Source organism: Osmia bicornis, chromosome 10, assembly GCF_907164935.1.
Source record: "Osmia bicornis bicornis chromosome 10, iOsmBic2.1, whole genome shotgun sequence".
Classification (NCBI taxonomy): domain Eukaryota; kingdom Metazoa; phylum Arthropoda; class Insecta; order Hymenoptera; family Megachilidae; genus Osmia; species Osmia bicornis.
The window spans coordinates 7,620,839-7,633,593 of NC_060225.1; the positions used below are offsets into that span (position 1 = coordinate 7,620,839).

General features: G+C 44.6%; 1 protein-coding gene across 2 annotated transcripts in view; it reads right to left on the bottom strand.

The window, feature by feature from the left end:
• Positions 1-12,755, bottom strand: part of LOC114879947 (ubiquitin carboxyl-terminal hydrolase 48-like) — a 39,945-nt gene that overhangs the window by 15,829 nt on the left and 11,361 nt on the right. For both annotated transcript variants that reach the window (XM_029195389.2, XM_029195390.2), the window contains 5 exons: positions 10,521-10,628; positions 8,893-8,999; positions 2,480-2,610; positions 2,042-2,161; positions 259-384 (listed from right to left, as the gene is read on the bottom strand). In XM_029195389.2, the coding sequence (XP_029051222.2) occupies positions 259-384; positions 2,042-2,161; positions 2,480-2,610; positions 8,893-8,999; positions 10,521-10,628 (592 nt within the window). The remainder of the gene's footprint in view (positions 1-258; positions 385-2,041; positions 2,162-2,479; positions 2,611-8,892; positions 9,000-10,520; positions 10,629-12,755) is intronic.

Here is a 12,755-nt window from a genome sequence, read left to right on the forward strand (position 1 = left end):
CGTGTCTTATTAACGAGAGCAACAAACCCGTTAACCGAACCAATTGCCGTTAATTGCGCTCGGATTTTACGGATAAAGGAAACCGATTCTACGGTAGAGTCTCGTTACATTGCCCCGGACGAGATTGTAGAAGAGAAGAAATTTTCAAGTTTTCAAATTTATTTTGAGTGGAGAAATAAATTCGTCAAATCTCTTGCGTGACAATACAACGAAATTGTCTACTGTAATTCGTTTCTCTTCAAATTTCTACCGACTTACCTTTAACGTAAGAAGAGCACCAGGAAATATACCAAGGGCGGCGAGACTCTGACTGTGATCGGTAAGTTCGTGTTCGCCCAGCATCAGGTGTTGGTCGTACGGTCCAGCACCGCAGATCTGCATCATCTAAACGAAGAGAAAAGAAAGATTTCAGTAAAGCGAAGATGTGAAAATTAATCAAGGGAATAAGAAATTCCCGGAAGGCTGAAAATTCCAAGGCAACGTCGCGTTCTTCCTTCCCCAGGCATTGAACTCGAAAACGCACCGCGGACGAGGATAAGAAAGCGAAGGGAAGGACCTTCGTCTCGAACTCGGAATCGCGGAGCATGCGTACGCTCTGGGTAATTGCTTAATTTGTAGAAGCCGGCGTCGAGAACGGTTCCTCGTGCACGGGACCAGCTTTCTTCCCCGTTCCCGGTGCAAATGTTCACCGGCCGTTTCTGTTTTACGACCGAGTAACCGGCGAGAAACGGCCGCGGAGCAGAAGGAAGATGCGCGCACACGGAACACCCTGCTTAACTCGACACGGAATTAGAATCTGGATTAAAACGATGAATTTCAAAATTTTATTTCACAAAATATTCTTGTACCGTGGCACAAGGTTTGATCCGGAGTAGAATGATTTGTTTTTCTTCCTCGTTGTTTGAGGGAGAAAGAAACGACGCAAGAAACGAAGAGAAGACGAAATTGCCGTAGCTTCGCCGCAATAATAGCCAGCCGACAGTAGTAAAACTCTTAAATTTAAACCGGCGCATCTCGTGCCGTCCTCGAGAACAGTTCCCGGACGTTTTTCCAATAAGGATCGCCAGATCCTTTAACCGAGAAGCTTAAACAGGCGGAGATTAGACGGTTCGAAAGTGTTCCGATTGAAGGGTACCGGTGTTCGTATAGTCGGCTTTCAGAAAAATCTTAGTTCGTCACTTTTTATCGTCTCGCAAAAATATTGCGAATTTCATGGTCGAATGCGGACAAGTCGCGAGCAAGCAAGCAAATCGGGACAATAGCCTGTGAGGTTCGATTTTACGTAATCATCGTAACGCCGATCGACGCTTGTAAATATTACTTTCTATCACATTCCGTGTCACCAGCGTCTGTTCCTTCCCTTTTTCTAACCCTTCGATTTCTTCCATTGTCGCTTTTCGGAAAAGAAACTTGGTCAAAATTTCATTTATCCGAATCTGAGGTTCTATCGATACTAATACAATTTCATTCGAATCTTTGCACGACTAAATTACACGAAAATTTCTCAACGAAAAAGTGAGAGACGAAGGATAAGAAAATAAAAAAAGAAAAAAGAAAAGGAGAGAAGAGCAAACGGTATGAAAGAGCCAGAGTAGAGCGAAGTGGAAGTGGAGAAGTCGGAGGCCTGTTATTAGCGCGAGGTTTATGCTCTTTGGAGTTTTTGCCGGTGGCCCCGAAGAGAAAACGAGAAGGGAGAAAAGAGATGGCCAGAACCTCTCGCAATATAAATACGCTTAATAGTTTAAGCACACCGGCAAGCCTCGGTCATATGCTAACCAGCCATAACTACGGCTTTACTACTTTAGTCCATCGAGAACGAACCCTATATCCTCGTGTCCGATTTTAGATGGCCAACCTTTTCTCCGCGCTACCAAAACGACCAACCACCCTCGTAAAACCTTCCTGCGTAATTTCTTTCAATTATCCTCTGATCACTGTCATTGTCAGCAACTACGATCGATCGAGAAACGCGTTAAAAACGAAGGAAAACAGATAATCCTTCAGTTTATTCTTCGTCCTTTTATTTAAAATTGAAACTCACCATAAGCTTCAGGTCCTTTAGAGTGATATCCGACGATACTTTAAGTTCGTGTGATCCCTTCAGGTTCCTCCTGGTCCTCGACGGCCTCGCGTTTTCGATTTTCGGTCTCTTCGCAGCCATCTGCGTTAACGTAACAAAGTTTAATTAAACATTCAGGAATATTCCTGGCTAATGTTTCTAGCTGTAGAAAACTAATAAAAGAGCAAGCAGGTGAGAACGTAATGACGATTATTAAGAATGAAATGAATGAGATGGGACCAATCTCCTTATCGACCGGCATCAATCTAAAACCGAGGACCGGTTTCAGAACACCCGATGACTCGACACGTTGGTCCATTAACAAAAATCTCTGTCGTTCGATCTCAGCATCGAGTAATTCATCGGGACGCGATCATAATTCCGTTCAGATTTAATATCTCAATTTGAAATCTCGCTCACCTCGGGTTCGTACTCGGTCTTCGATTCCTCCGTATCCTCCACGCACTTTATGTAAATCGTCGCTCTGTCGTACTTCAAACTCTCCAGACGCTCTTGCTCCACCCTGGCGAGCATACAGGCTGCGCAGAGATCTGAAAAATAAAATAAGAATTTATGAATTTTCAAATCGAACCCCATCAGTCGCACAGAAGTAAGTTCACCTTCCTGTCGAAGCAAAATTTCGAGAATTTCCACGGGGAAAAGGGTTGAGCCAATTTCAAGATTCCTTTAACACCCTTCCGAGAATCACCCTTCGACGCTCGTATGGGTGAGATTACATCGACACCCCTTCGAAGTTAGAAAGTCAGAGAGAAACGTTAAGGGTGTTGGGAGGGAGGGTATTTTCACTAGGACGCTGTACTCTCGTTGCTGGCTCTTATCCTATGTATAATAGATTGCTTACGGCCGGCGAGATTAATACAGTAATTAATAATATACGGTGACCAGAGGCGGCGTAAGAAGCGGCCATTGTTGCTGGCCGGACAGCACAAAAACCGCGCCCGGAGAACAGCTCCTATCCGAGCGGCTTTCAAGAGCGTTACGTCATGTTCAGACAGTTTTCCGCTAAAGGGAGCTGTGCTACGGCTAACCCCCATAGGAACGCCGTGACCCCGAATGAATTCGAATGTCCACCACCGCTTCCACCATCCCCCTTCCGTTCTGATCCGACCGCCCTAATTACCGGAACTACAACTTACTATCGCCTCGTTCCACGCGAACATCCGGCAAGAACACTGTTCCAAACGATTCGCCCGAAGGTGATTTACCTGTTCTCTCACCTGTCTAGCGAACCATCAATTTCACCTTCTACGAGAACAGTGACGGATTTCGATGGTCAGAAAGGGTTGCACTGGAGTTTGAGATTTTAAAGGAACGGTGTAAAATGTATTAAATACGGAATTAAATTAAAATTGATGAAAAGGATAAGATTGAGGCGAGAAGTTTTCATTAACTTTCCTCAGACTCTTTTCTCCTCGTCTTGGAATAAAATCATTAAATTTTATTTTACCACGTCGTTTAACCATTTCCTGGAATCACGACGGGATAGTTACACCGAATGAATTCAAATGTCCACCCTTGGACTAGCAATTACAGAACGGTGCACGAGGGCACACGATAGGATCGTTTGCTATCGAGTTTAATCGGAAACACGAGGAAGCTGAGCTAATCAGGGATGCGTAGGGTTGACTGAGAATCAGTACAACCACCCTTGCACCCCCTTGTCGAAGTCTTTTCACCCTCTCGTTACGCCGGTGCAAATCACCCCTTTCGGATCAATCGATGTTCTTTAACTGAGACTCCTCTGAGCCACAAAACAATTTTGATTTTCAAAAAAAAACACATCGCAATCATTAAATTACTAGTTTCAGACTGTTTTTAAACGCATTGAATTCGACAGAATTGATAGTAACGAACAAGTTTGAAAAGAGGAGATGCATCTTCTCTGAAAGTGGAGGAGATTCGAGGAGCGTCTGAAGCAAACAGCAAAGTGGGTTTTATTGGCTAATAATACACAATAGGCTCTACCGGTTCATCGAATAGAGCCGAACAGTAGCTTGGATTTTCTCGTGTATTTCCCTAAAGTGCCATCGGAGGGTAGTCAAACCATAAACGGTCGTCGAAAGGGGACAAAAACTTGGACAAGATCGACTGGAGAAGTTTCCTTGCCTCGCTGAGCTCTGATTCCTTTGGATTTTATCGCGTGCATGGAAACGGCCCGTACCGAAATCCCCGATGGGACAACGAATCGAACTTTTCTTCCACTTCCAGACACCATTCTTCCACCGTAATTTCGAACGTCTCTACTCGCCGGAATATTCCTTCTTCCCGCTAATATCACACCTTTCCGTTTTCAAAAAAGAATCACGCGCGACTCAGGTGTCGGAAAAATCAGAAAGTTCAGCCATGCCAGGAAAAATTCCTTGGGTCTTCGATCAAAATCGAAACCACGTTAAGCGAAGGACAGGCGGTACGATATTATATTAACAGGTCTGGCCGACTTTCATTCATAACTTCGAATTCGTCCCTGAATGAAAGATTGATGCCTCTCAGCCCCTCGACTGTGAACAGCTACCCTCCGGTTCGAGATCGCGGATAAGAAGTAAATAATGATTTTTTATATTCCAAATAATTAATTGCCATTTCGAGATAGAAGAGAAATTCTGAAAATTAGAATTTTCTCTCAAGGTCTTTGGATTCGATATTCAAGGAATACCATCGCAGAATAAATGAGAGTATTTAACCACGGACGATTAAAAGTGGTCATCAGTTGGCGGGGTAGAAAATAATGTCGTAAATTAAAGTGGAAGTGGAGTAGAAAAGTCGTGAGCAGGTCAAGTTTCGTAGGGTCGAATTAGCGACATCCCGTCGGGTTTCTGGTCCAACCTTCATCTTGGTCCTTCTCTTATCCTACAGGATATCCCCCACACTTGTCTCCTCGCAGCGGGGGGTTCTTTTCCAACAGGATTAAATGGAGCGCCTAGATGACCGATGCTCGTCCTCCGCTCTCCTCTCGTTTGCTAGAGGAGAAACTCGAGGGGTGGTGGTGGAAAACAAGATAAAACGAGGATAAAGCTCACTTAGAGCCTTTCTCCCTTTACTACCGACAACAGTGTCACCGACGTGGGTGACAGCGAAACGATCCTTCGTTAATCCACAGAAGCCTTAATCGTTCAGATAGCTGGCCGTGAAAATCGTTGTCCTGCTTTTGTCTTTTTCACTTCTCTCCTGGGAGATGCTGGCAGAATGAAAGATTTTTCACCTTCCCTCCTATATGACAGATGTTTCGTTTGTTCAACGAAAAAAAATATTCACATTTATTTCTTTTCTCCTTTACAATAGATCTGATACGATTTCAAGATTTATCACACGAAACGTAAAGGTTCTATTTGTAGAATTTCTTTCTTTTTTTCGTTCCTCGCTGGGTTCGAAGGTGTAAGAGACGATTTCAACGCAACAGTCGGTTAAACAAACTCGAAACCACGACTGACGTTTAATTAACTGGCCGATCGGGGATCCATTAGACGGAGGTTACCTTTCGATTTCCACGGAACACGCGGTCCCGGTTGCGGATCTGGAAAGCCGCGCGTAATGCCCGCTTATAAGCCCTGATTACACTCGCAACGAGCTCCTCTCTTCTAAGAGGATTATATTTCGACTTTGTTGTGGCGCTCGAAGACGTTCGTTAGCGAAATCGTTACGGCGACGATCTTCTTCTTCGGCGGGCATCGTTAGAGCCGTCTAAAACGTGAAACCGCGCTCCTTGAATTCGCTAATTTCCTTCATCTGCCTCTTGGTACGAGAATCTATTTTTTTTTGTCTGTGAATCTTGGAAAGCAACAAGATTCGACAATAACGAGCGAGGCAACGAGAAATCCATTTTCCAAAAGTGACGTTCACCGATCCGAGGGAACAAGTCGTAAAGTCGTGTTCATTGGTCGGCAAATGCATATATTAAGACGTGTCCGGCGCACTTGTCGCAATGGAGGGGAAGGTTAACAAATGTCCCTCGTGAAGCGTTTGACCCCTGGTAAGTTGGAAACAGCCCCTCTTTACCCCTCTGGTTGACTAAACCTCGAGTCTGGAAAGGCGGGCAAGCAAGCAACCCCTCGAGGCTCAGCATTTATGGAAGGACCGGTGCAGCAGAGTCGACCGCATAACCGTAGGAAACTAATCAGCAAATTCGTGTTCTAAATCTAAATCGCCGTCCGAATATTAATTTCGAGATCTCTCCGTCTCTGTTACAAAACGACCTCGATTTTCTACGTTGCGACGGAACCACGGGCGACCGCCCATCCTTTCCAATCTCTATCGTTTCTCTAGGTTTTGCGATACACACATAAGCAACAGAGTTGTAACTATGAACGACCCGTGTGATTTGTGATACCCACTGTCGTCTAAACGATATTTACGAGTGCCGTTCCGAGGACATCGCGGTTTTATCCTTTCTTTCAACAGTCCGATACTCGTCAGATTAGAGGAAAATGAAGGAAAGAAAACACCTCGAAGATTGACAGAGTACAATTTCCGTGGCTAATTTCCCAAGCAAAGATCCATCTGTCCTGCGAGACGCGCGTCGTGTATCATTTGAAAGAGGATTCTCAGTCGAGAGACTCGGAAGCCAGAACAAACAGACAATTTAGCTCGTTTTAAGGACACACACTGTCCAACCCGTGTGCAGGAACAAAAGCGAAGGAAGGGACCTCTAGACGGTTGGTTTAGCAAAAAATCGGGGGTTGCTTTCGGTGACTGATACGGCCCTGACTAACGAGCCTCCGGCCGGACGATCGTTCCACTCTTAAAGCCTCGAAGGGTGCGCTCCTTTCCCTAGTTTCTTTCTTCGTCGTTCGCGAAGGCACATTAGCCACCGTCCAACCTCGTATCAATCACTCGGCACAACCCTGGGTCGCGTAGCTGGCTCGTTCGTCGGCCTTGGTTGACAGAACCGGAGGTGACGCGATTGAATACCACCCTCCGGGCATACCCGGCCCACCGGCACGATGACGACGCTGCGAATGGAAAAGCGGGGAAGGAAACGTTTCTCGTACGACTGCACCCGGTTAATGGCCGACAACCAGAAGACGATCGCTGGCTAACGAGCCACCGGTTTTCAGATACTCGGATTTTATTTTCATATTCTAAGTTTCAGTCATAAATTGAGTAAGATTAAACGAACAGGTTATCGTTAAAAGTTAAAAGAAAGGATCGATCGAAGATGTAGATCTACTGGCACGAGTTTGAACCCTAAACGACATCTCCATCTGGGCGATCCACGATCCGGCCGTCTGGATATCCCGAGACGGAGACGACGCGCCGGTCTTTGCAATTCAAATGACCTGGACAACGATCCTCGAGGCAGAGCCTTGACAAATGTCGCGATGAAAAAAAGGAAAGCAACGGCTCGTCGCGATCGAGAGACGGACAAGACAATGGGATGTTTAGAGGAACTCGGGATCTCTCGTAACGCGAGACACGCCGGTACATTGAACGCAACGAAGGAGAAGCTGCTGGAACATCGGTCCGCAAGATCCCCCTGGTGCTACCTTCAGGACCCAATTTGCCTGCCAACACGACGACAAGGATCAGTCGTTCGACAAAGTGGTCTTGCGCGTGGACGATTCACCGGCTACGTAAATCTGATCCGACTAGTCGGGATTTCAATTGATGCGCGAAACAAGGGATAGAAAGATTGATGAGAGTTCAATGATCGCTTAACTTGTACGTTCCGTGACTCTCTCCATGGTCCGCCGTCGGAAAGGGTTGATAACTTTTCGAAACGCGGATACGAAATTAAATATCGAACAAGTTTTTTCAACGAAAGATCAGTTTATTTTTTCTTTCCGTTTCTTTTATACCGAGGAACGGCGGACCAATCGCGAGGGATCAAGGGCGAGAAACTTTTAGAAGGCCATTTGGACCGGCACCACCTACTCGTCTCCCCGCGGTTCGCTTTTTCTGTCGGTTAATTTTCAGGATACTTCTTAATTATAATGAGACACTTTGGGCTCTGCCAGAGAAGCGAACCGAGGAGAAGCAACGGAACAAACAGGGGTGGGGTATTTATGTAAATCGACGGCTAATGTCTTCTGGCATTATTCCCCGGGTTAGATTCAGACAGGGGGAAGAGACCGGGAAAGTGCACTTCGGAAACGATGTACACTATTCAAGCACACTCTCGCCGAAGAAATATATCCTAAAATTGACTTCCGATTAACAATCTAATCAAGTGCTGCGCGTAATCGGTTCGTTCTAAACAGTAAAATAAGGAAAAGCATTCGGTTCTACATCTCAATTGACACAAGCGAAGGTGCAGTTAAATGGAAGTAACTCGAAATGGATTACTAGTTCCTTGCTCGATTGAGTTACAAATAAATCCTTGGGCGTATTGAGAGATCCAGTTGTATGGTATAAAAAGGGAAAAATCTCAGCGAACCGTGAGATTGTGTAGACCGATAATTAGATCGGGTACACGCGTGGAAAAAGAAAAAGACAGACACACGAGAGGGGGGAACGAATGGTAACGATCCGCTTAGGGACGATCGTTTACATAATGACCCCCCTGGAATCGTACGAAAATTAATTGCCGATAAGATCGAACGGTCCCAGGATGGAATAAAGAGAAAGCCGTTAATTGCGCGATCCGTCTTCGATTTGCAGTCCACCAGGAAATTGATACGCCTATCATGGCACATGTGCAACGATAACCGTCACGTTATAATCGTTTCGATTTAACGTCCGCGATTCGTTATACCGTCGCTTTTTATTATCGATTTACGAGCCATGAAAACATGCGATCCCCTTTCGTCGTAACATCACCGATACGTTTAATTGATCGTTAATTATTTATCGTTCGGAATATGATGGTGTTTACTCACTTGGATCTATTTGAAAATCGGAATTGATCCTCCTGATACTGATTGTATGATCGACGTCGTAAAATTGAGTTAATCTCGACCACTCCTCAGCCGTCACTATGGTGTACCTGTAACAAATTAATATTGAACGTTTATAATACGCGAACGATCATGATTCTTGAGATCGTGAGCATTTTCACTGGTCTTCGATCAATTATTTACTTAACAATCGGCCGGTGATAATGAAACGCGCATAGAGACGGGTTGTACGATCGAGCAATGGGCGTGTTCGCAAGGTGGAATTCGCGATTTTCCGACAACGGTGTAGAATCCGTGATGCTTTTTGTCCCGTCTCCCTTAATTATACCGCAAATTAGAAATTTCTTGCCGCGCACCGGCTCCAGCTTTTTGCCCTGCAATTGTTCACCCGATCCTGGCATGGTTCCTGAAGCTCGTGCACCACGCCGGAATCTCGCATCGCTATGATCGATAACGCTTTGAAAAATCCCCGCTGAATACACACGGGTAATCGTGAAATTTCTCACTTAATTATCTTCAAACGACAACTCGGTTTCCACGCGAAAGAATCGAGAAACATCCTGATACCATTTCAATATGGCAAATTAAGAAAAAAAAATTATATATAAATTATTTATATTGAAAGTTAATTTCTCAACATGTCTCGAATTTCACTCTCGTTGGAAAGCGAATTCAATTAGAAATTATCGCGTGTAGGATAATAAAAAAATTAGCGAGAATACGAGACCGACGACGTGGGCAGGAAATTTATGGAGGCGCGTTTCGAAGCACGAGCCCGGTCCGGCCCCGTTGATACGGATACGATGATGACCCGACCGATAATTAGTTGCGCGACATTAATTTCGATTCAGCGCAATATGCCGCGCGGTCTCATTTGAATTTTCACGAGGCAAAAACGAAGCGGACGAGCTTGTCGTCTCTCCTCGTGTATTTGCCTAACGCCCGAATAATGGTGGATGCATCGAGAAGAGTCGGAGAAAAAGGGATGGAATTAGAGAAATCCTCGTCACTGGAGATAAAAAAAAAGCGTGCAGCCTTCGTGCGAGACACGATATTCCAACCGGAAGCTATTCGATGTAATTACCATTTACAGGCGTCTTTTTATTCGGATTTGAGGATTTTCTAAAAGAAATATTAATAAACGAATATCTTGTGCAAGGGTAAGTCGAAGGTTTTCACTGAGAAACAATAGAGGGGATGAAAAATTGAAGATTGACGGTAAAAATGATTTTTTAACGGTCTCAGCTGAGGGTGAACCAGACGAACGACTTAAGCCATGGACTATCTTAGCCAGATAGTGGACAATGGTTTAGCATAATGGTCAGAGGGTGGATTGCCACGTTGGCCCCGAGGGCGTGCTGCTGACATTTTCGTGTATCCATCACGTCACACAAGTTAGAAGGAAAAAGAAAGAAAGCAGTGGCCAAAGAGCACGCGTTTTCTCTTTATAATATACTTTCAGAAAAATGAAAGATCTAATAAAGTATTGAAGAAAGAAACGCATACACTTGATTCGATTTAATTAATTTTGCAAATGATAATTAAATTTCAATTGATTCGAACGAAAGGGCCATTTCTCTGTAATTTTATTAAATAAAAGTAGAACTTACAAATCACTGGTGATGGTAGGTGAATATAAGAATCCTTTGTGCGGTTCGCAGAGGAGAACAGCATTCCGGATACCAACCGGTGGTGTTTTCGAAAATACTTCGGCATACCTGAAACAAAGGTTAAAAATATATTTTTTAAGATTATTTTTCATGTAATACTGTCAGCTAGTTAATCGTTTCAGATAATGCAACCTCGTCCGTGACACGTCTTTCGGGTCGCGGACCAGAAAGAAGACGAGGAGGAGAACGCTTCCTTCGGGACATTCCAGGGGTGTGGGGGTGGAGATGTGTCGGGGGATTGGGGTTGTGCATCATTTTTCAAATACCACGAGGGGGCGGACGGTTTTTGCCGTCGCCCTACCCGTCCACCATCCAGATAATGCTCTTAAAGACAGATATCTCTCGCGAAACGAGCCAGGTACCCGATCGCACGGAAACTCGAATGGAAAATCTACCACGAATTTTCCAAATACCTTCCGAAAATTTTTACGATTAAAAATAGAATAATCCGCGATATTTATGATAATTTTTCAACTCCTAAAAATGAAACAGAAGCGTCAGATGTATGAAAAAAGGGAAGAACGAAGCAGACCGCGTTCGCAAACCGCGAGGACACCGAGGAAGAGCAAATATCCGCGATGGAGGATTTAAAAAATGTCTCCCAACCGGGGATACCCTCGAGCAGGTTTTCCAGAAGCGAATATGCGTATTAATTATGAGCCTTGTTCAAACAGTCGAACAGAGCGAGACGTGGAGGGATGAGAGGAGAAAATTGGTCACCCTTATTACAGTCGAACCAGAGAGGACGTACATTCTCTCTCTCTGTTCCATACATTCTCTTTTCCTTCTTTTTCCTTTTTTTCATTCCTCATTCGAGGCTTTTGTTTAACTTCTGTCGCGGAATTTTTCCGGCCCGCGGCGGATTATTGCTCCCAGGAGATAGGAGGAGGAAAACAGGAGTCGAGAACCGCTATGCAAGGGGGTAGTTACGAGAAAGGGTCACTCGTGACGTCCGAGGAAATCGTTTGGAAATACCTCGATAATTCGCTTCGGAACCACGATTACCTTTACCCTGTGTACTTCGGAACGATCGAAATTCAGCTTTTTCTTTTTCATTTCGGGAAAAATGTAATCATCATCAAAGGAAAAGCGATTTACCATGCCGTAACGGGCGAGGGTTAATACAACTGGGTGCACGGTGTATTGAAATCGTTCTGTGTCGTTGCACAATGTCCAAAGAACATCATCCAAGATGTTGTTTTCTTCTTGAAGACACGCAACTATGAGGTATCCGCTTGTTGATTAAAGTCATCCAGCGTTGTCTCCAGGTTCGTTCGTGCATAGAGCAGGATATTACGCAGCGGTACTGAATAATGATATCTCGACCACAGTGATCATACAAACCGCAATCATTACAAGGATATCCGATACGTATCGACATCTCGTCTGGTATGCGAATCACCCGGTACTCGTTTTATTCTTTGAATATCAGCTTAATTGAAGCAGTCGATATACTCTTTTTATGTCGGTCACTTCGATCGCAGCTCATTACCAAGTATCATTTTCTGGAGTATTATATTGGAAATTCAAATTCAGCGATATCAATCGTGTCGAAGAGCGAGAAATAAAGGAGGTGGAACGGGAATGTAGTTTCTTCGGAGAAAGGCAATCTTTTCATTAGCGACGTCAAAAATGACACGTTTCGAAGAAGAATCGCCTCGAAGGGGACAACGATACCGTTCCATCCCTTTGAACGTGGGCGGTGGTTCGATATTAGCTAGAGCAAACCGCTTTCGACGAGGACGACACGATTATTCGAGCGAAACAGGGGTGAATCCTCTTCGTTTCACTCGCGGATACACCGATAACCTCCCTATCTTTTCATCCTCCGCTCCATTTTTATTCAGCCAATTGTCCACGTGCCAAAAACTCTCTTGTTAAACTAACTGACATCTCGTCGAACCAAAAAGTTGAATTAAAAAAAAAAGAAGAACGCTTTGAATGCACGATCCAAAGCAAGACGTTCAATTATCGAATCCTCTCGCCAGCTCGTTCGAGCCTAAAAGAAACTTTTACAAATTAATTCAGTCGACTTTCGTGAAATCCTCGAGGCTCGATTGCAAGAAATTGATTCTAATTTCCGAAGAATCTTCTTTGCTTCTCCCACGTCGAACTTTCTCAGCTGACCAGACGCTTCTTTCGCGATCATCTCGCGTTCTCAGTTTCCTTTTTCCT